The sequence below is a fragment of the Acanthopagrus latus genome, chromosome 14, assembly GCF_904848185.1.
Source record: "Acanthopagrus latus isolate v.2019 chromosome 14, fAcaLat1.1, whole genome shotgun sequence".
Classification (NCBI taxonomy): Eukaryota; Metazoa; Chordata; class Actinopteri; order Spariformes; family Sparidae; genus Acanthopagrus; species Acanthopagrus latus.
In genome coordinates, this window is record NC_051052.1 from 12,793,986 (window position 1) to 12,816,713 (window position 22,728).

General features: G+C 45.8%; 1 protein-coding gene across 9 annotated transcripts in view; it reads left to right on the plus strand.

Moving 5' to 3' along the window:
• cacna1c (calcium channel, voltage-dependent, L type, alpha 1C subunit) overlaps positions 1–22,728 on the plus strand; it is a 210,730-nt gene that overhangs the window by 13,022 nt on the left and 174,980 nt on the right. The window contains exon 1 of one of the 9 annotated variants that reach the window (XM_037121310.1): positions 3,546–3,620. The exons of the other annotated variants lie outside the window; for them this stretch is intronic. Coding sequence (XP_036977205.1) covers positions 3,563–3,620 — 58 coding nt within the window. The 5' untranslated portion in view covers positions 3,546–3,562. Of the gene's footprint in view, positions 1–3,545; positions 3,621–22,728 lie in introns of those variants that run through there. 9 annotated transcript variants of the gene reach the window in all.

A 22,728-nucleotide genomic window follows, 5' to 3' on the forward strand; every position in this document is an offset into this window, starting at 1 on the left:
ACCAGTGGCTTCCAGTGGTTTTTTTTTTTTTTTTAAGTTTGTGGCCCCTGACATAAAAGGTTGTGTCTAGACAGGCTCCTTGTCATGTTTCTGGTGTGTACGAGTTATTAAGAGCTCCATCAAAGAAGGATACTTTCATTTTTAAAGCTGTTCAAAAACATGAAAGTAGCCAATCGTTCAGTACAAGAGACATATTTAGAGAAAAGTCCCCCCAGAAAATAGAGATTTTTTTTCATTCTTTCCTACATAATACTCTCACAAAACCTTCAGATTTATCGCTAAACTGCCAATCTACATATAAAGTAGCTCAGACTAGCTCCACCCAGCTTCAGCTGTAAAATGCTACCAGTCTATTCATGCATATTGAAGTCATGACTGCTGAAATCCAAGCTTTTCCATAAAATAACACATTCATTATGTACAGCGAAGAACTGTGGGCGTGTTTCGATGCATCCATCAGCGCAGGTGCTCCACAAACTTTCCCACACAAATCCACAGCGTATTAACATAACATCTGCATCACAAAGCACTATACATTGTTCCAACGCAGACAATCCGTCCGTCAAACGTCACCAATAGAGTCATTTATCAGCTGTCTCCCTGTCGTTACTATGTCTGCGGTGACACATGGAGACAAAAAATAAAAAGCTTTCTTCTCTTACAGGGTTGGTGGGTGGTGATTCTGCGCTATGGGACCGAACAAATGAATGCGAGGCCGGGTTTGAGTCATCAGATTCACCTCCTGATTATAGCCTGCGGCGGGACTGACATGAGGCCTGCACATTGTGAAGTTCGTCTTCAGTGTCAAACGCAATTACACGGGACTGGGCCGTAATTAGAACGTGACTTGAACGCATCACCCGGTTCCGATTGTTCCGTTTCCTGAAGCATCGCCGTACATTTATATATATATATATACACACACTTCTAAAACTGGGACAGGATTCGTGTTCCATGTCCATAAAAAGACAGGGACTGCTTTTCAAAATAAGGTCAGGATCCGTCTGAAGACTTGAGTAGTTGAGTAGATGATGGGAAAAAATGTTTTTCTTCTGACTTTTTTTTTTTTTTTTTTTTTTAATCTTTTCATATCAAGCTGCCTGTGGAGAGCTTTTAAGAAAACAGCTCCGACATGTTGTTTTGCGTGAGGCTCCATCCAGAAAGACTGGAGTCAGGAGCGACAGGGCCGAGCTGACTCAGTGTCGTCAGGGGCCCCGGCCGGTCCACAGCTATTTAGTTAAGAGCTGATGCTGTTGACTTTGTTTGACTTCCCAAAATGAGCTTCTGTTTCATCGTTGTGTCACCTCAGAAAGTGGGCCCCGTGCCTCCAGAAGATGACTTTGTGCGCTTCAGTGGGGTGGGGAACAAATTTGGCCCTGACAATGTCGAAACATACTTCACTGTCCGGAGGGTGAAGAAAGAACATAATTGAATTCTAAAAAAGCATTCTGCTGTCCTCTAGCTGAGAGAAAAGGTTTCACATTCAGGTTCCTGCGAGCGCCGACCTTTCTCCTGAGTGTTTACGCAGCATCCCCTTTTCCGAGGAACCGAAAAACACGGCTTTCCTTGTGGGTTTTTCCCTGTTTAAAAGATCAGAGATTGAGTCATGAGGCGAGTTGAAAAGACCGATCTTTAGTGTGTGTGTGTGTGTGTGTGTGTGTGTGTGTGTGCGTGTGTGTGTGTGTGTGTGTGTGTGTGTGTGTGTGTGTGTGTGTGTGTGTGTGTGTGTGTGTCTAAACACAGACTTGGCCGAGGGGGAAAAGAATGAGGGGTGCAGCGGTCCAGATGTGTGGAGGGGACTGTGGGCAAGTCAGGCGTAGGTACGACATCTCCGATCTCTGGTTTCCTCTTGAACAACATTAGAGTCTACGAAAGCGTTTTGAGAGCGCAGATCATTATCCCTCCTCACACACACACACACACACACACACACACACACACACACACACACACACACACACACACACACACACACGCACGTTCTCTTTCTACTGGCTCTCTATCTTCTGCCACTTTTGCGCGCACCTTTCCCCGTCTTGTTGTCAGTTGTTGATAGCTCCCATCTTCTTACGCACACACAGACACACACACACACACTTCATCATCATCCTCGTCATCATTACCATCACCATCACCTTTTGTCTTCATCATCTCCATCATCATCATCATCATCATCATCATCATCTGGATACCAGCCGCCAGCCAGCTCTCCGCTCCGCTGTTGCCTATACAGTCTCCCTCCTTCTTTCTCTCTGGCACACACACACACACACACACACACACACACACACACACACACACACACACACACACACACACACACACACACACATCTGGAAACAGTCAAAGCGTCTACATGCACGAGGAGAGAGGGGGGGCTACCTCTCTCTCTCTCCGTCTCTCTCCCTCTCTCTCGGTATCACTGCAGAGCTGAGCTGCAGGGGCAGCAGAGGCAGAGAGAAGAGAGAGCTCCAACTCCCGATCAGTGAGACACAGGCAGGCAGGCAGGCAGGCAGACAGACAGACAGACAGACAGACAGACAGACAGACAGAGAGACAGGCACACGGACCGACTGACTGAGAAGACACACCGCCGGACCACCATGGACTGGATCAGGACAGAGGAGCCCGTCTCCGGATGAGACAGGACGGCCTGGCTTGTGTGTGGTTCTTTTTTTGGGGGGGGGACTCTGCCGCTGTAGATACGTGGAATAACCGACAACCCATTGGGAGATTTAACCCCGTGCTACCCGTGATGGAATATTTACACTTCTCTTCTCATTTCCTAAATCTTCTCCTCTCCTCTTCCTCCTCCCTCTCTTCCTCCTCCACCACCACCACCACCAACTCCTCCACCACCTCCTCTACCTCGCCACCTCACATCATTTTGACACGCTGCTGAAGATGCGCACGAATGCGTCTTTTGCGCACTTCCACTGCGACCGCCACTGACAGCGCCCCGTGCTTTGTAACCTTTTGAAACCTTTTTTTTCCTTTCTTCCTTTTTTCTTTTTGAAGCACCAACAAGGGGGGAGAGAGGGGAGGAAGGATAGAGAGAGAGAAAGAGGGAGAGCGAGAGAGAGAGCGAGAAAGAGAGACGGGAGCGAGCGAGGTGTGAATTGAATTGAACGCGGTGCTGGTCTCATGTTTCTCGCCTAGGGCCCGGATGTACCGAGAGATGCACCGGTGCGTTTTCCCAACCGGTTCCGCCGAAAGCTCTCTCTTTTTTCTCGCCTTCACCTCCATCATGGGGATTAGGTAATATTCACTCCATCCGAAGAAACCCTCCCCATCAATAAGAACATAACGGAATACCCCCTAAGAAAAAAAAAAACTGTCCGTGTCAGACAGTTCTCTCTCTCTTCGTTTTCCTCCCCCCCCTTTTTTTTAATTTCTTTATTTTTGGGGGGCTTTTTTCCCCCTTCTCTTCTTCTTCTTCTTCTTCTTCTACCTCTTGTTATTTTTCCTTCCTCCTCTCCAGCTTTTTTTCTCTCCCCCCCCCCTCTCTCTGGCTCTCTCTCTCTCTTCCATTCACCCATAGGGATAACGCCGGACTACATTTATGGTAAATGAAAGCAAAAACATGTACATCCCGGAGGACACCCTTGAGAACCATCAAGGTACGTTGGTGTCTTGTTTATTTTTTTTATTTCATTTTTTTATTTCATTTTTTTCTCCTCTTTTTTTTTTATTCATAACTGGCAAACATCTTGTAACTGTGCATGAGAGAGGGGAGGGGAGGGGAGGGGAGGGAGTAAGAGAGGTATGATGATCTCGAAATGGGGATGGGATGGGGAAAGAGGAGGAGGAGGGAGGGAGAAAAAAAAGGGAAAGGGGTGTCAGCTCTTCTCCTCGTCTTCAACAGATGGACAGATCTCTTTCCTCCACTTTCTCCCACTGTGTGCAGTTTGTTTATTTGACCGCCCCCCTCCTCCCCTCCACCATCACCGCCCCTTCCTCCTCTTCCTCCTTCCCTCCCTCCACCCGCCGTGTGCAGCTCATGTGCAGCAAGTGAACTTGTGCCGTAATCACTCAAACAGCGGCCGCAGGTACAGATCATGGACGAGGCCCCTTTTCTTTTTCGCATCTCTCGCTTGGTTCGGTCCACAATTGTGAGGGGGGGCAACAGGCCTGTGGCACAGCAGGGTGGGCTGTGGTCGCGTTTTTAACCAACAGGCGGGCAAGCATGATTGTTTGGGGGGGGGGCAGAAAAAATGGCAGCAAACGCGTGTCTGCGCGCGTTATTTGGCACACCTCGCCTCCCCAAATGCTCCCCGTCTTTGGGGGAGAAAACTCAACCGCACATTACTGCTGGCCTACGTATTATTTGGCTGAGAAGTGAGCAGCGCCCACCGATACGCACACCCTCGGATCACCGGCGATCTCCCCCTCCCTCCCGTCCACCCACCCACCCGTCTCCTATAATCAATAGTCGTATTTGTCACGTTTTAATCCAACTTCTCGTGGCGCGCGCTTTCGGGAGGAATCGCGCAGGGGATGACAGGTGGCAGTAGGAGGGCCTGCAGGACTTACTTGCCTGCTGAGAATTGGGTTGATGATGTGCTATTTTAGGGGGGGTGGGGGGCAGCGGAGGACAGTGCGCACAAAAAAGAGAGAGAGAGAGAGAGAGAGAGAGAGAGAAAGACACGACGCGAAGTTCAACGACGCAAAGACTTTTAAGTGTTTTATTAAATAAGACGGGGAGAGCCAACGCGGAGTGAATCAGATCCCAGGGCTGTGGGTTTTGTTTTGCGGTGAGGAAAGGGTCTGTTTGCATTGCGCAGTATTACGCGTCGCTCCTTCCACCCACGTTGCAGAGAGCGAAAAAGCCCCGGCGATGCGCCGCTTCACGGCCGGCCCGGACCTTGTAATTCAGCGAAGGGGTGCTATTTATCCGATCACTATCATCACCGCCATCACCATCATCGTCGTCCGTCTGCCTTTTTTTTTTTTTTTTTTTGGCGTCCACCAGCTTCCATCACAACCACATACCTCTCTCGCCTTGGCGACAGGTTCCATAGCAACAGGGGATGAGGAGAGGAGAGGGGTAGCGTGTGTGTGTGTGTGTGTGTGTGTGTGTGTGTGTGTGTGTGTATGTGCGTCTGTGTCGCAGCGAGGCACATTCACCAACAGTTCGCAACTAGTCGCAGGGTCGAACGCCGCCGTCCGCGTTCACACAGCGGCGCAGACAGGATGGCATCATCATCATCATCATGGTGGTGGTGGTGGTGAAGGGCAGGTGGTTGCCATGATGTAATCTGTATCTGTTATTATCAAGAGGGGGCCTCTCTCAGCCCAAGTTGTCCAAAGAAGTATGAGGTCACAACCGTGGCTGTAACATCCAGTAGACCCCTTCACTGGCCCTTCATGTGATCAAGGTTAGGCGGATAGATTATGATTATGATGATCCAAATGTCTAGGGAATGAAACCACAGGAGGAGGTACTTCAGGTGCAGTACAGCAAAACATGAGGTTTGAAGCACAGCGTTTTGGTCCGAGGTGGTACTACAGCAACGCGTTCAAACTTGACTCGACCGCTTATATCAGGGTGATCAGACCTGACCAAAATAACCATGTGATTAACCTTCTCAAGCTGACGCCAGAATAAGCGTTCTAGCGGCGTTCTTACCGGTGTGACACGAGCACAGTCGGGGCCCAGTTGAAAGTGGGTATTTGTAGCACATTTTTCTTCAGGCTGGAGTCCACTTGGGTGGTGGTTTCAGCACCACGGACAGTTCATTATTCATTGGTCTATTGACAGCTACATGACAGCTACAGGAGGGCTACAAAGGCAGACACTGACACCAGCACATTCGTGTTTGGATCCTGCGTGGCTCCAGTGGTTGTCCTCATATGTTGCAGTGCAGGTTGGTCGCTGATAAGGAGTGTGACAGGAGGAAAGATGGCCAATTTTTGCGAGAGTCCCGTTGGATCTCCCAGCCGCTGAGACGCTGTGTGAAACATAACTGTGTTTACCGACAGCAGTTTTGCAAAGTGTTCCCAGGCCTGTGCAGTAACGCTGCATTCACCGTTTACCTCGGATCGTCCCACTTCCCGAAGTTGGGAAGCTGTTTTTCCGACGTCGGTGTGCGGTTAGGGTTAGAAGTTGGCATGTGGCAGCAACATGGACGCCAAAAAGAAGCTGTTGTGCATCGTAGCGCTCGCTCGTTGATGGTAACAGTCTGAAGTACCACAATACAGTTCACATATGAGCTACAACTTGATATACAACACATGACTTTGTAGTTTCTGGGCTGTTTTCCTCAAAGGTGTCGGCGTGTAGTATGTTGATAAAAAATTCTGCGGAGGCAAGGCTGGGTGGAATGATAGAGCAATCTTTATTAAAACAGACTTGAGCCTAGCATCCGAACAGAGTGTGGCCACACCTCTGATATTCTCCAATCTAGGGCAAAGTAATGCCAAACGTTTTTGCCCCTTCTTGCCCTATCAGAACTCCTACGCTCTCGATCTTAGGAATTCTACCCAAGTGCCACCCCCCTTTCTCTGGTGTGGGGGCCTTTTTTAAAGTCTGTTCTCCATAACCGCCTACTTGTCCCAATTGGTCACTTTGGTGGGTTCAAGGTACATCTATCCAATGGGAAAGAAGAGAAGGATGGGTCTGCCTCACATCCTCTATGAAATAACTCTTGTGTGCGTTACTTAACTTTGCTGATGTCAGCTAAAGTGGACAGGATGGTCTCTCTACACTTAAATGACAATGTATACCTTGAGTCAGCTCTTAACCTCTGGTGTGGGCTCCTTCCTGTAGCTTATCTCTGATGCCCACTTCAGGGCTGATCAGGGCTCCTGGTTGTGGGGGCCCTCACCCTGTCACATTCCCGCAGTTGTCTAAGGAGAGCATCTGGTCCCATCTCATCCTGTCTTCCTCCTATTCACTATTGTCTTAGAGCCCAGGATGTGTAGGAAACACACAGATACTACAACTTCGATGAAAATTTCTTACCTTCAACCCAGTGTTCACTTTCATCCGCCATGCTTCAGCGTAATGTGATGTCAAATCAGCAGCTTATGTACCGCATCATTTAGTGCGTTCATGTGAGGTCAGAGCAATCTGGAAAAAGTCAATTCTGACCGGGGAATGCTTGTGAACGCCCCCTCAACTCAAGAGCAACAACTTTCGAAGTTGAAAGTTAACCCAGAATAGCACTTGGTTGATGGTAGGAAACTTTTACCAGAGTCATGTTTTGTACAGTCACTGTATTGTTTCCTTCGCCCTTACTTGCCTTTCAAGTACTGGAACCGGCTGTCAACGTGAAGTTTAAACACTCTGAGCGACAAAATGCAAAACAAACCTCTTTCTAGCGTCCGAGTTGCTCCCACATTCTGACAAACTGAAGTCAGAAGAGCGACTCCCAAACTCGGGAAACTGTACCATCCAAGGATCACGTGAATGCTGCATCATTTTTTTCAACTTTCCGAGTTGTTGCTCCATCCTGAGGGGGCGTCGTAAATATCATTTATACAGTCTTGTCTTTCAAAAACAAGTGAACTGCTTGCTTGTGAGCGACTGATCCTTTCGAGGTAACCCGCTTTAAAACCCTACCGGCTCTTACCAATGAACCTGTTGAATTTTGAGAAACCCTCCCAGTCTTTTGCTGCCCCTGTCTCAGCTCGTTTGAAATGTGCTGCTGGCATCAAATTCAAAATAAGCATACATAAGAAAATACAATGAAATATGTTGTCGTTGAAAGAAAAAAAGGATTGTTCCAGACAGCATCCCAACTTTTTTTGGAATCAGGGTTGTCCACAATGAGCATATTATACACGTTAAATTGACTTATATTGGTTGTTTCTGTGTGTCTGCTGAGAGCGGTGGTGTGCTGCAGATGAAAGATGACAGCGCTCTGTTGTGTACAGTAGTTATTAGAGAGACCATCCTCTGACCAAAAGTTTCAAAAAGTTCAATTTTAGCTCAGTCCGCCTCGCCAGCTCCTTAGCTGCTGCTCTGCGGCTGACCGCGACCTCTCTCTCTCTTCTCTCTTGTCAATGCGGGCTAAAGAAAAGATAAATTCCTGCGCGAGGGATTCAGGGGGGAAAAAAAAAAGTTCTGCCCACATATAACAACAGAGAGAAGATGCTTTGTATTCTGAGGTTTTATTCTACAGTTCCAGCCTTGTTCATTTCACCCCGATCTGTAAGTCAGACAGAGTTGATGTCACACATGATCGCACTGAACAAACCAGTTATACATAATAATGCATCTACGCAATCTCTCTTTTTTTCTTCTTGTTCTTAAACGAATGAATAGAACGTCCCTGTCTTCCCACAAACTGACTAACAGACGTGTCGTTGCTTCCTGTACATGAGGTGCGGCTCTGCTGAAACAGAACGCACACCTGTGGCATCGCGTGTTATCACATGTGGAGCGGGAAAATGTTGTGGGACGCGCACACACACACACACACACATACACACAGACACACACACGCACACTGTCATCACGGCAGCAGTTTCCAGCGGCGTAATCAGTGAGTTGATTCTCCCCGTGGGCGATGTGCCAGAGGCATGATACCTCCGTTAAGGATATTAATTGGTTTCCAATGGTTACGCTGGAGTGCTGGCCACCTGCCAAATCACCCCACTCTAATGACTTGACTTGATATGCTCATTGATTCCATTGAAGGCGCCTCAAAAGACGTGCTGCAGCCGCCACTGTTGCGCTGGCTTTTGTGCGCAGCCTCCCGCGCCGAGCCGTTGCCAGGTTTCGTGTCTGCAGAGGGTTTTTTCTACGCTCACACAAAGCAATTTTTCAACAGCACAGAGAAAAAAAAAAGCTTTCTCTAGCTGGACTTTGAGGTAGACTAGAATTTGGTTTGATTAAAATGAAAAGAATCCAATAACTTCGATATTTGTTGGGTTTTTTATTTTGCTTTGTTTTTGTCAAAACAGGTGGCAAACTGCAGGCGGGCAGAGATGTTGCCTTCTCCAAATAAAGACAACAACTGAACTGGCCTCTCTTTCAACTGTGTTTTAATTAGAATCCACAGGGGCAGAGAAATGGCTTAGCGAGCTAAGACATCTATCAGTGCGCTTGACAGAGATGGAAATCTGGGCAATTAAGCGCCAATCTACCGTTACTCAATCCAGTTGTTGCTCAGTATCAGGTTGGACTTGATTCCCGGTGTGTGTGTTTCCCAAGGTGGAGGGGCCAGGAACTGAGCGCTGGAGCAGAATTTGTTAGACGGTGTCGCGTGATACGGCTACAGCTCTGGGGATTTTTCTTTCCAAAAATAATAAGAAAAACCTGACATTGCTGTCTGATCATGTCACCTAGGCCTGTGTACGTTACGCTGACAAGCTCTTTTTCCACCATAACTGCACTCTTTGACCCGTCCCTTAATTGTTTACATGGGATACACACAATGTGGTTTTCTTGACTTGTTTGCTTGCCAGTTTTAGCTCAGACATTATAACAGTGAGGTAACCTAATTTGGGTCCAAAGCCTTTTTGTAATCAAATCTTGTTTTCTGTGACTGTCCTTCCCTTCAAGACCTTGGCATTCAAAGAAACAACCTCGATGCGTTAACGATCTTGAGATTGACATTTTGGGCAGCGAATGCAAACAATGACAGACTTTGTTATACATCCAACAAAAGAGAAACCCACCTTGTTAGTGTGTTGCAGTCAAACATGACCTATTTTTATCAAACAATATCCTCCCCCCACTTTTAACCCACCCCACCCCACCCTCACTCGCCAAACAAAAGCCAGCCAAATGAACTTGCATTTGCTTGCGCGCGGACACGCACGTCCGTCCATTTCTGTTAGCTTGTTTGTGTGCAAGGGAACAAAAAAAAAGCACAGCGTCTCTTTTTCACCAATCGTCTGTTGCCATGGATGGCAGGTTGTCATCACCTTTAATAATTTAGTGTTGTGGCAGAAAAGTCTTTGTGCTTCTCAACTTTGCCATATCTGCAAATGTATCCAACCAGAGCCCGCAGCTGCTTCATCAGAACAGCTGGAGTCCGGTTGTTGTTAATGCTATTTAAGAGTGATATTAAGTGATATGGTTCTACAGCCTCACTCAACTCCTGCTTGCTAAAAAAAGAGCATCTGTATGAAGATCAAGGAGCGACAATAGCGATTTTTTATACCAACAGCCGATCATGTGAGAGTTCTCACCCAGTTTTTGTTCACATCGGCCTCATTCTTGGCCACAGCAGACAGCCATTTTCATCTTTAAAGTTTTCAAACAACAGACAAAGTTGGCGACTAGATCCCCGCATGAGTTGGTGGAGACCAAAACAGAGCTAAAAGAGACAACTGGACCGCCATTCGCCATGTGGCAAAGGTCAAAGATTAGAAATGAGGGTTTATTTTACTCATTAACTGCTGGATGTATGAAAAGTTTGCCACGCTAGCTTAGTGGTTGTGAGTTTGTTTCCACTGCCACAATATAACCACAAATCATTTTCTGTAGGTTTAATTCCAATTGAATTAGACCAAAAAACTTGTTACCCATGACACCATGCTTCACACCAATGAGCATGATGGCAGCAAAAAAAATGTAACGGAACGGGCTGCACGGTTAAATAAACGTGCATAGTTTTACTAAAATGCATATTTAAAATTTAAATATGATGATATAAAATAGGTTGAAATTCACCTGCTTGACCTACTCGCAACTCTTACCACCCTGTCACAAGGGGTCCTGAGTACATATTGCTTTGAATCAATGGATTGCAACGGAGAGAAGCCTGTGAAACACTGGCCCACCTTGTCAGTGCTTTTATACTATACTATACATTTCATATCAGGGTGTATTAGCGAGGCTACTGTACGTGCGTTAGTCACAACCAGCTTGTAGCAGCTGCGGCGGCAGAAGCATTGAAGAAGTTTGCGTCGGTGCCTCAGAGTGTGTCATGGCTTCAACTTAAGGATGTGACTCAACAACAGCTGCTCTTTAACGTAAAACACCATCTGAGGGACTAATAAGACACACGGAGGGGAGCGGAGGGGTGGACCGAGGGAGGAAAAAAAAGGGAACAGAATGATAGATTGTTTTAAGGCAGAGACGGAGGGAGAGGAGGGAAAAAAAAAATGAAAAAACACAGAGGTGTGGAGACGGACGGAGTCAAAAGACGACCTGGCGTGGAAACAGAGGGGCAAACAGAGGCAGCCGGTGGAGAGAGGAAAGAGGGACCTGTAACGGAGAGGAATAAAAGGATGAAAGGAGCGAGAGAATAGAGACAGAGGGGAGTGCCGATGGGATGGTGAGAAAAGAAAGTGAGGGAGCGCAGGAAGAGGAGGAGACGGAGGGAGGATTATCCGTGACTCTGTCTTGCTTAAGCCTCTGGTTGCGTATTGGAAATCTATCCAGAGGCTGTCCTCTGCTCTTAGTGCTATTGGGCCTCAGTCTTCATTTCTGGTGGGACAATACGCCAACACCGGCAGCACCGTGTGTGTCTGTGTGTGTGTGTGTGTGTGTGTGTGTGTGAGAGAGAGAGAGAGAGAGAGAGAGAGAGAGAAAGAGAGAGCAAGAGAGAGGGGGAGAGTATGCAGTTGCAATTGGCCACCTGCCCATATGCATTGTGCCTGCTTGGCTGCCTCCGTCTTCGGGTGTGTGTCCAATCTCTCGTTCAGTTTGGACATGTGCTTATATGTCCTACCTCTCTTACAGACACACACACACACACACACACACTCGCGCACGCTCCTCGTCAATTGATCTGGCTGAAGCCACCAGTGGAAATAATGACTCCAGACCTGTAGCATCCCCCTTCTTTATACTCCCTCTCTCCCTTTTCATTCTCTACCTCACACTCTCTTCACCTCTTATTTCTCCGTCTCTCATCGCTCACCTCAGGTAACCCTTGAATAACATGTCACTGTTTTGAGTTTGAAATTGATATTTAAGTGCCAGAGGGCCTGAAGGTCCTCTGAAGATCGCCGCTGGAAAAAAAAAGAAGTGTTGAGTGTAGGATCATTAAATCGTCAGAATACACAATTTCAGTTTTATTTACTCGCAAAAAAACTCTTGGCACTGTCTTCTTCCTGTCCGGAAGCCATAATCTACATGAGAAGATCTTTGATTTGAATTAAATATTAGTAACCTGTGGTGGATCGCCTCCAATTACTACCATTAGCTTATGCAATACATTTTATATGCAGGAGTAAGTGGCCTTGTGTGACCTGGATTTCACCTCTCTGGCTGTATTTATGTGTTTTTTGTCAAATGTATATTTTGACCTAAAGCTGATGATGCGTAATTATAACATTCCATAACAAGAAGCTAGGATTGAGCCACATCTCATCTACAATACAACAAGATGTACCCAACATGCAAACTGGAAAGGAAAGCATGTTAGAACACTACATTCTATAGTCTGCTACAAGATTCGCCAATCTATTTATTCCGCTAACAGATAGCAGCAGTAGGTAACGTTAATGTAGAAACTGAGACCACTAACACAACTCCCAACCCCTTTTAAGGACTGAAAATAGGAACTGTTTGGTTCTGGCAGTGACCTCCAGGTACCAGCATCATTTTCTTCAGTACTAAAAGGGACTCTGTGGAACTTCTGTGTTGTACTGTACTTTGGACACAGCTAGCACTGTGGCTAACTTTTGGCTAACGCCACAAAAATGCTCAGCTAACGTCAGCCTACAGAGTTAAAAGCCCAGTCTGTTCCCACTTGCAGATACGTTTCGTGTTTGAGCGGGTGTGTTTCCTCAGGTTAGATGTTGCCTGCTACTGTATAGAACCAGTTATAAATAGGATTTTATATAATTCATACAGAGAAAGCTTTATCTATTTAGTGTGCTTTTCTCTTCTGAAACCAAACCTACCCTCTTCCATGGATCTACAGAGACTCATTAAATGTAACGTGTCGTTGACATGTTTCACACAAACCCCCTGAGGAGCGCTCCGTGTGTGTAGAGGCCGTCACGTTAAAGTAATCCTAGGCACAATATTAAAAAAGAAAAAAAGAAAAAACACAACTGTGTGCATGTTTATACATTTCCCAAGTTACAGGCGAGGCTGAGGGATGACGAGAGACGAGATTAGAAAGCGGTCTATATTATTCATGCATTCCTCCCGTCTGCCTCTACCGTCCCGTCCTCCGTTGCCCTTCTCTCTCTCTCTCTCTCTCTCTCTCTCTCGCCGTCCCTCCACAGATTGTCTTTTTACTCACCCCTCTCATTCTTTTCTCACTCTTTTCCCCCCTCTCTCCGTCACTCAGCGTGTCCGCGTTTCCCTTCCCCTCTATGAATTAATCAGCGTGCATTTACTGTACCAGCCCAGAGCACCTCGGAGTGGATCTAACCACGGAAAAGCATGATACAAAACAGCATTTATTGTCCCGACGGGGGATTCGCACTGTAAGCTCGATGCTCGAAAACGCTGCACAACCCACAACTCCATTGCACTCAGAAGAACTACTTGTCTAGTGTTCCGCATGCAGAAAAGAGCTGAAGTTAACATCGTATATCGTAGGCATCCTAAAACCGTGTAGGCGATACAAGTGTTTAGGATGCGTGTACATCATAATCTTATATAAATCCACTTTATTTATTTATTTTTTATGTCTTTGTTTCCAAACTGGTTTAGGGTCAAACTCTGACTCCATGTATATTGCATGTGACTGCATTCAAGTAGTCTTGTTTTGAGGTTCTGAGTCCGGGGAACAGTGTGAGTACCCCAGTACAAAAGCTGGTATTCAAATGTGACTTTGACAAAAAAAAAAAGAAAAAAGAAAAAAAGAAAGCATCATCGCTGTTTTTTTCGGGGACGTTGTGGCCTATAGTACAATAGAGAGTACGAGGAAGAACGAATGAATCATGCGTCGTTTTAAGATAGTCGGGTGTTTGTGGCTACACAGAAAGTTCTGAATACTTGAGTCTCATCAGTTACGTAACAGTGAATCTTAATAGCGGTGAATCTCTGCCAGCTGAGACCCGGTAATTACACTGGAAGGACGTAGCGGAGAGGATAACATGCATCAAAGATGATGGAGATGTTTTGCTTTCCGCGGCACCACCAAAAGCTGCGCTGTGAGTCCACCGTCCGCCCCGTTTTAGTATTGATGGCGCTCAACGAGCTTGACACGTGTCGATTTGTCAGAAGTTGTCTTCCATTCATCACTCAGGTGTTCGCTCTCCAGAGGAGCCCTCTGACTCTGTTTGATGCCTGAAATTGACAGCTCTTTAAAAATGCAGAGGACTAATAGCCATTGAGCTCTGTTCATATTTGTGTTACGTTAATTCTTTCACCCTTGAAATTTGCTACGGATGTGTGTGTGTTCATCGCACTGAGCATCGGGGGTGGCGTTATTTTTAGTCAAAGATGATGTTCAGCGCACCGCGTAGCAGCTGTAAGCGCCCCAACAATAACTTTGTCACAAATAAATGCAGACTTGGTGTTGACTGAGATGGATTACACAACTCAAGTGAGTTTCAAGAGTCCTCTAATTGATTTTCTTGCCAGCATGAATGAATGCAGGAAAAAAATACATAACAACTGCAAAGGCAACTCTGCCAAGGCCCATAAGTCCCCTTTAATTCAATCAAGGCTAATCCAATATCAAACTAGACGGCTCTGTACCGCTGTAAAATTGGAAGCCGTCCATAACTGCTTAACTATAATTTGAGCTCACAAGATCCACGTCGAATTGTTCACAGTCATAGACCCCCATGACCACCTAAATATGCCTCGTTATTTTCATCAAGATCCGTCCACTGTTCCCTGAGAAGTTAATGAAAATGTTTAATCTTACAAAGTGTAAAGACAGTGAGAAGAAAACGTCCTCGCTCTGTTCGTTTATCTGGATCTGCACCAAAAGTTAATGGGGTTTACTCTGGGCCGAGATCCATCCTCTATCCAAGTTCTGTGGGAATCCGTTGAGATTTTTTTTGTGTAATCCTGCTCATAAACCAACCAGCCAAGAATCATACACGGGCTTGTCGTACCTGAGCATTATCTGTATCCGTACCTTTATCTATTATCAATTTGTTCAGCCATTTAGATTAACTGTGTCCCTACAAAAATGTTCCAAATGCTGTGTTCTTGTGCAGAAGGACCCGACTGCTAAAAGCGCAGGGATGATTTTAGAAATAGGCTTTTACAGCCTAATGTCATGGTTATGGTTATGGTGACATGTTGCCTTGACCGTGTTTTTCTGTCAACTTCTCCCATTCTTGCAAGTTTAACTGCAGCTTCGACCTGCCTGGTAAATAGTTTACACCCACTCCCCACTATCACCCTGACTGTACCAATAAGAGCGGCATTGCCCACTTCCCACAACTGTGTGAGCTGCAGGAATGACGGGAAAAAAAAACCCTGTCCTCATTAGTGGCTCTAATCCCCTTGCATACGCACTGGTGGTGTACAGTACAGTATATGCACCAGCAGATCCGCCAGACATGAAACACGTCTCCAAATGTATTTTTCATGAGGTTAATTTCAGAGTGTGAAGGGGTGGAGAGACAGAGAGGAAGCAAAGGTGCAGATGGGGAGGAACGTTAGTCACCCTCAGGTTCTGCGCAGGTTACGTCCTCACGACAGGGTAGATGTGTGTGTGTGTGTGTGTGTGTGTGTGTCTCATATATGTTTCTGTAATAAACACTGAGCTGTCTCTTTAAGAGGAAATGAACCCTGACAGCTACGTGTGGCTCCTACCTGTCGAGCAGATGATTACAGATCGCGGTGCTGCGAGTGTGTCTTTTTTCTGTTTTATGAACAGCATGCATGCATGAGTGATTTACACTTACACAAGTCCTTATATTTTTATCCTTGTAGTCCCAGTCGGAATTTTTTCTTTTAGACTAAAGATATGGAATAAGGTTTGTTATTAACAAGCAGCTACTGGTTTGAAAATGTGTTTTTTTCCAAGCTTGTATTTGCAGATGTAAAAATATTTTTTGCTTTCTCCCTGAAGAAACTGTGCTGTAAGCACTTCCTTGCTTACGAGTATGCGTACACGTGTTGCAGAACCTTGCTCCTGCCTTTTTTAAAGCGCTTTTTGTCTCACAGGAAGTGAGGTTCAGAGCACAAAAGATGTACAGCCATGTGTTTCTATCAGGGCTCGTGGTTCCAGTAGTCTTGTTAGTCAGGCCTCTGGTGGGCTCGTCATGGATGGATAGCTGCACTACAGAGAAGGTGGTCTGTCGCCATAGGCCTACTGCTACACACACACACACACACACACACACACACACACACCTCTGCTGTGAGCGTCACCCTGCAGCACCCAGGAAAAAGACAGATTAAACTGAGAGTGGAGTGATGCGGCTCTGTGTGTTTGTCTGTTGTGTGTGTGTGTGTGTGTTTCTGCCTCTGGGTGTGCGTGAATGTGCATTTGTTTGAGCACTTCCTTCTGTGCGCGCGTCTCGGGCCGATAGCTGTCAAATCGCTTCTTGCAGCTAAGAATCATGGGTAACAAAAGCCTGGTGAGGAGCCTGGAGCGAAGAGCACTTTCTGTTAGTTTTTCTTTTTATACACCCAGACAGGAAATGGTTAAGTAGCGCTTCAGAATAAGAGACAGGAGGTCTTTACCATCCACCTTGCTACGTATAGTTTACCTGTGTCGAAAATCGTGATGCGCAAAATTGCCCAATATAGACATAATTTCAGTGACTGCTTAATTTCTGATCACAAACATTTCCACTTATAGCCGGCCTGTACTTTCACGTAAGACATTGACGAGGAAGTAATAATTCCTTTGGGGATGCTATATTGCGTTTGTTTGATATTGAATCCTTCTGTTCATCTCGCGGGTCGCCAAAGACATGTCAAAGACATTGTATCCTCAAGTTCCCATAATTTCATTGCATAACAGCTTTTATGAGACGCACCCTGCCTCACACAAGTCCACGTCTGTCAATGTGTCTTGGCGTTCACTGAAAAGCCTCAATAACCCTAATGAAATCACCACGTAATACCCCTCATGACAAACATGATATATTAGATTGAGGTTGAGGTTTGACAGGTACTGGGAATTCTGTTTGTAGAATGTTTTGGGAATTTTCTCATTATCTTTCAAAAGAATGGAATAGGAGGAGAAAAATACATTATAATAGATGAATTCTTCAGACTCAGTACTACGTAGATTTGAGACTATTAGTCTATGAACTGGTCTAATACAGTGTTTGGTACCGATGGACTTGTTTGACTGGATTTGTTTTGTGGTTCCTGGAAACATAGGACTCTGGGAGTGTAGGACCTTGAGACATACCGCCTTGGGAAAGTAGGTTCCTGGGAACATAGAACCTTGGTAAAATAAGACCCTGGGAACATAGGACCATGGAAACATAGGACCATGGAAACTTACGATACAGAGAAAATAGGTCCTTGGGAACATAGGACAATGGGAACTGTGGAACTTATGGCTCTGAGAACATAGGTTCCTGAGAACATAGAACCTTGGGTAGATTGAGACTTGAGAACATAGGTGCCTTGGAACATTACATTTACAGTGTTTGGTGCAGATGTAGTTTTTCCCTTGTTTGGATTTATGCATTGTGTCTCCTGTGGGTTGTGTTTGTTTACGTTGGTCGCATGTCCTCTGTGCATTATTTATGGGAGGTTTATGTTAATGTTTGGATGATGCTGTTGTGTTAGAGGGGCGCGACCTGTCATTATCGTGACTAAGATTCGTTGGTTACTGCGTGTAACAGCCTCCATACACAAGCTCCAGCTAATATGGGGGATAACAGTGGGAGTGTGATCTATGCCCTATTTCCCAGCCTGGTTGTGTTTGTTTATTCCTGTTGTTCAGTCCAGTCCGTCTGCATTTCTGTTGCATTCTGCTCTTTTCATCAGTCGTTACCATAGTGACCGAGGCTGGACTCGAGAGGATGAAACTAAGGTTAAGGAGGCGAGTCTTCAAAAAACAAAATCCAGCTAAATTCCTGTCGCTTTCCCCCTTTTTTCTTGCGTTTCATTTCATGCATTCATCCCTCCTCGCTTTCCCTTCCTGGAAAGTATTTCCTGTTTCGCCTCATTCCTTTTATCTCTTCCGACCATCCCTCTTTTCTTATTAAGACAAGGGTAAGGTGTTCCGGTACGAAATGACCCAACTATATAGGCCATGAGAGTGTCCTTGACTGTCTGTGTGTGTGAAAGAGAAGAGGCTGGTGTGTGTGTATATGTGTGTATGTGTGTGTCCCCTGCCATCCCATCTATCTAGGCCAGTCTTGATGTGTGTGCTCCATGGACCACTTCCCAGCAGACCACACTGTATGGTTGTGTGTGTGTGTGCGTGTGTGACGGAGAGAAGGAGTTAGTGTGTATGTCTGTATAGAGCAGTCCACTTCCCAAAAGACCAGACTCACTTTCACACTCTGGAATCATAATGGCTAAAACAGGCTTGTTACAGGACTCCTTTTACAGTGTGTGTGTGTGTGTGTGTGTGTGTGTGTGTGTGTTTCCATCTCCAGAGCTGCGTCTATAACCAGCTCCAGAAAGAGGAGGGGGGTTTAAATTGGCTGGTTTAACTATTTAGAGGGGCTTTTGTGTGCGAATGTTGGTCGAGCAGTCAGTCCTGACCTTATATTCAGACTAAAATATCTCAACGACTATTAGACTGGCAAGAAATTTGGTACAGATTTTTGTGGCTCCCAGAGGCTGTGTGGCGGCCCTCTTACTTTTCTTTCAGCTTCCATAATCAGGTCAGCTTTCCATTTGCCCATATACTTGGTAACCTTGTCAAAAAAATCGCCTGGTGAACGTCAGTAAGTTAGCGTTGTCATTGTTAGCATGTTTAGCATTCATCTCAAATCACCACTGGGTCGAAGAAAAGCCTCATATAACGACCAGGGACTTGGGAACTGAGGACCCTTGGACATGGGGCTCAACAAACATTGGACCCTGGGAACATAGACCCTTTGGAGCCGAGAAAGCTGAGAAAATAGGACTTGGGAAACTTCGGACCCTGTGAATGTAGGATCTTGGGAACTTAGGACCCTGGGACATCAGGCCCTACAAGCATAGGACCCTGTGAACAGAGGGCCCTGGGATGATAGGAACTTAAAACTTGAGAACATAGGAACATAGGACCTTGGGAAGATAGCAACTTGGGAACATAGGACCCTGGGAACTTTAAACTTTGAGAAAATACGTCCATGGAAGACATGAAAACAGATGTGCTCCCATCGCTAGGATGACTTTAGAATCCTGTAATGTGTGTGTGTGTGTGTGTGTGTTAAACTACATGACATACCTTTCCGTTTTCCATTTTCTATGCACATGAAAAGCTGTTGCGCATTTATTATTCCTATATTTTGTGTTACACACAGTGAAGAAAGTCTTAGAATGCCAAACGTCTGCATGGCCTTTATCCTTGCACTGAATCAATTCTGCATGTGTGTGTCTGTGGTTTATACCAAAGTCACCCAGTATGGAAATGAGAGCGAACATACACTCCATTTCATCCGACTGATGGGAGGTAGTAGGCGTGGCGGCAGTTCAGATGTAACTGTGGCTATTCCTCTTTCTCTCTCTCTCTCTCTCTCTCTCTCTCCCTCTGCTTTCCTCTTCTTTTTTCTTCTCCTTTTCTTTTCCATCTCCTCTCTCTACCCTTTACCCCAGCTCATCTCCTCTTCGCATCTGTGATCTGTATTCTAGATCAATATGTCTGAGAGAGAGAGAGAGGGAGGGAGAGAGAGAGAGAGGAGAGGAGATGATAGGTTTTTTGGGGATTGGCTTGGCGCCTGTAGTGATGTCATCAGAACAGGAGGCGCGACATCGTCTGTTGTCATGTCAACCAAAAGAGATTGCTCATAAAGAGAGGGATAGATGGATGAAAGGAGGGGATGAAGGGATGGAGAGGAGAAATAAGGCGAGTATGCGCAAGATGTGTGCATTTTGCATGTGAAAACGCAGATTTGCCCCGATGTCATTGCGTTTTGGGACAGTTTTGAATAATACACAGATCACAACCATGTAATGGGCATAATGACACCAAATGCATAAAATATGGTGCAGCTGGAGTGACTCTGCTCCATCTGGTGTCAGGCCTTAATAAAATTAAAGATCTTTGGTCCGGCATATGAAAGTAAGCCTGAAAGTATCTAAGTGTAATCAAGAAAATGTACCTAGAGTACATTGTATTTTTTTTTTCTTTCCTGTTTGTATTTTTGAGTCAAAAAAAAATGTTTCCACGTTAAATACACATCTCAGCTTGTTTACTGTTGCGGTTTAACACCTTCAGACGTCGCCCCCTTCAGTGTTTCCAGCAGTGGATGGCGTAAAATGTCATACTCGGCCCTCTGCGTGCGTGCGTGCCTGCGTCTGGGTTGCAGCACGATAAAGTTGATGATTAATGACATTACCTCGACGTGGCAGACGGGTAACCATGGCGATGCCAGATTAAACAAACACGATGTTCCTGCAGGGAACCGAGAGAGAGAGAGAGAGAGAGAGAGAGATATGGGGTAAGGAGAGAGAGGAGGATGAGGAAGATGTTTTTTTTTCTTTTCCAAGAGATTCATTGTGATTGTAATGTCCTGAAAGCTTGTTCAAGTGGAAGCCAGAACACAGTCCAGACCTTTCAAGGGGTCACCTCAGTCAAATGTAATGAATTGCTGCAAGAATGACATAACTGCTTTTCTATTTGTTGCTGGAGCTGTTTCATGGTCACCCGTGGACTGAGTCAGTCGATATCCTTCGGTTAGTGAAAGCTTTTTACAGACCCACGTACTGTATGATGTCAGAGTACTCCCTTCTCATGCTTCTGATTACCTATTTCTCCCTTCTCTTTCTGTCTGCTCATCTGTGATTAGCGGCAATCTCCCTCCCTCCCACCCCCCTTCCTTTTCTCTCTTCTGTCCCTCTCTCCCCCCCCTCTCGCTCCTGTTTCCGTCCCCTTAGTCCTCGCTAATGAAGCAGAGATCTGCTTGGGGCCATTTTCCTCTCTATCAATATTCTATGCCAATTACCAGGGTTGGGTTATTAACACTGACATGGGGAACCATGTCGCACCGCTCGGCCCCGGTTGTCACCTTGCGCACGCTCGCGCAACGTAAAGGTACAACAAGCTCACGGGCACACCACAGCACCTCTCCTATGTGCACGCTGCTGACAGATATTCAGGTCTATCAGTGGTGACAACAGGACGTATGATGAAAATACACGTGAATAGACCCTTAATGTCGTCCACTCTGGATGCTCTCGAGGGACCACTAAGGGTTACGGTGCCCACAAAACACTTCACTTGCACTAGAGAGATATCTAGGCAATGCAATCAGGAAAATAAATGCTGGCAGTATGCTGGAACTTTAAGTTTCTTTATGTCCAATGTTCGATTTTCTATTGTTACAACGCAGTGCTTAAAGGTGTAATATGTACTATATGGCCACCTATCAAATTCATACCTCAACAACCAGAGTTACTGCCGAGGTGGTAAGCTAAGTTAGCTGTCCGGCTAGTGGTTTGGACTGGGAGCTCAGGGACCAGGGTGTTAGTGTTTGCATCGCTAACACAGGAGCTTTGGACCAGGACAGGGCTAGCTGTTTCGCATGCTAACTTCAGTAGATGTCTCAATACACAGACATATCAAAACTGCTATTTATGCACATGCTGTTAATAGTTGTAGTTAAGATTTAAATAGCTTGTTGTCTGTAGCAACATTGTACGTACTTAAAATTGCTGCTATGCTAATGCCCCCCCTCCGAATAGCATCTGGTTTCTAAGTAGGACCACTTAGATTTCACAGCATTTTATCATTTTCATATAATTTTTTTCCCTCATGCCGGCAAAAAGGCCATCGTAGCCGCAGTGTGATAAATCTTAATTTTTTTCCCCCGCGTTTAACTTATGCTAATGCTAATTATTGCCAGGGCTAACAGCGCTGCGTGGCAGCGAGTTGCCAAGTGTTAATGATGCAGGTAGTCGTGTCACCGCACAGTGGGGCTGATTGGAGAGCAGATGTTGGAGGAACTCGGTTCATGAGGTGTTTCCTGATTTGAGCTGGGACCTGAAACAGGAGAGGGAGGGGGAAAAAAAGAAGAACAAATCAATGGTGTTTGAAGCACCCTCACCGTGGGATCTGAAAATTGAGTGAGCCTAAATATGGTCGACTTTCACTTTAGGAACCAGCCTCATTAAAAGGAGCTCGTAATTTGGGATAACCTGCGATTAACGTGGTGCTTTGAGGCCATGAAAAAGGAGTTCATAGGTTTGAGCATATGCACTGTAAGCAGCGGCGTTTCAGACTGTGTGACTTACTCAAGCTGTTGGTCAGATATAATATACTAGTATTTCTGACATATGGAGGACCTGCCAGAAACAAGCACTTGAGGCTCTGACCCATGTTTTAAACAGTGCCTTAAATTATTTAAATGGCTCCAATTTTAGACCACAGCTGGCTAAATCTGATGGATGTGTATTCCAGCATTCAAGCGGTGATACGCTGACATCCAACTATTAGCCGTTACTCTAAATATTATCCATTAACTTAGCTGGGAATGTAGGATTTTTGCTTAAATATATAGCCACATTTGCCAAGGTGCATTATACCCGTCTCCCTCCACTGAATATAACTCAAAGCTATAGCTACATAAGAGGGGTGTATGGCTCGTATGTTGAGATTTTTCCGCAGCGGTTGCTGTGACAAGCGAGCCCAGGGTCTGTTTTTGGGTGTTTGGCAGTTCAGGCAGGCAACAACAGCCAGTCCCACAGTCTGAGCCAGCTGCTTGTTGACTGCCCATTCTGATAGGCCTGACTGATAGGGGGCTTCCAACGAATGCACAAACAAAAATGCGAGCGCA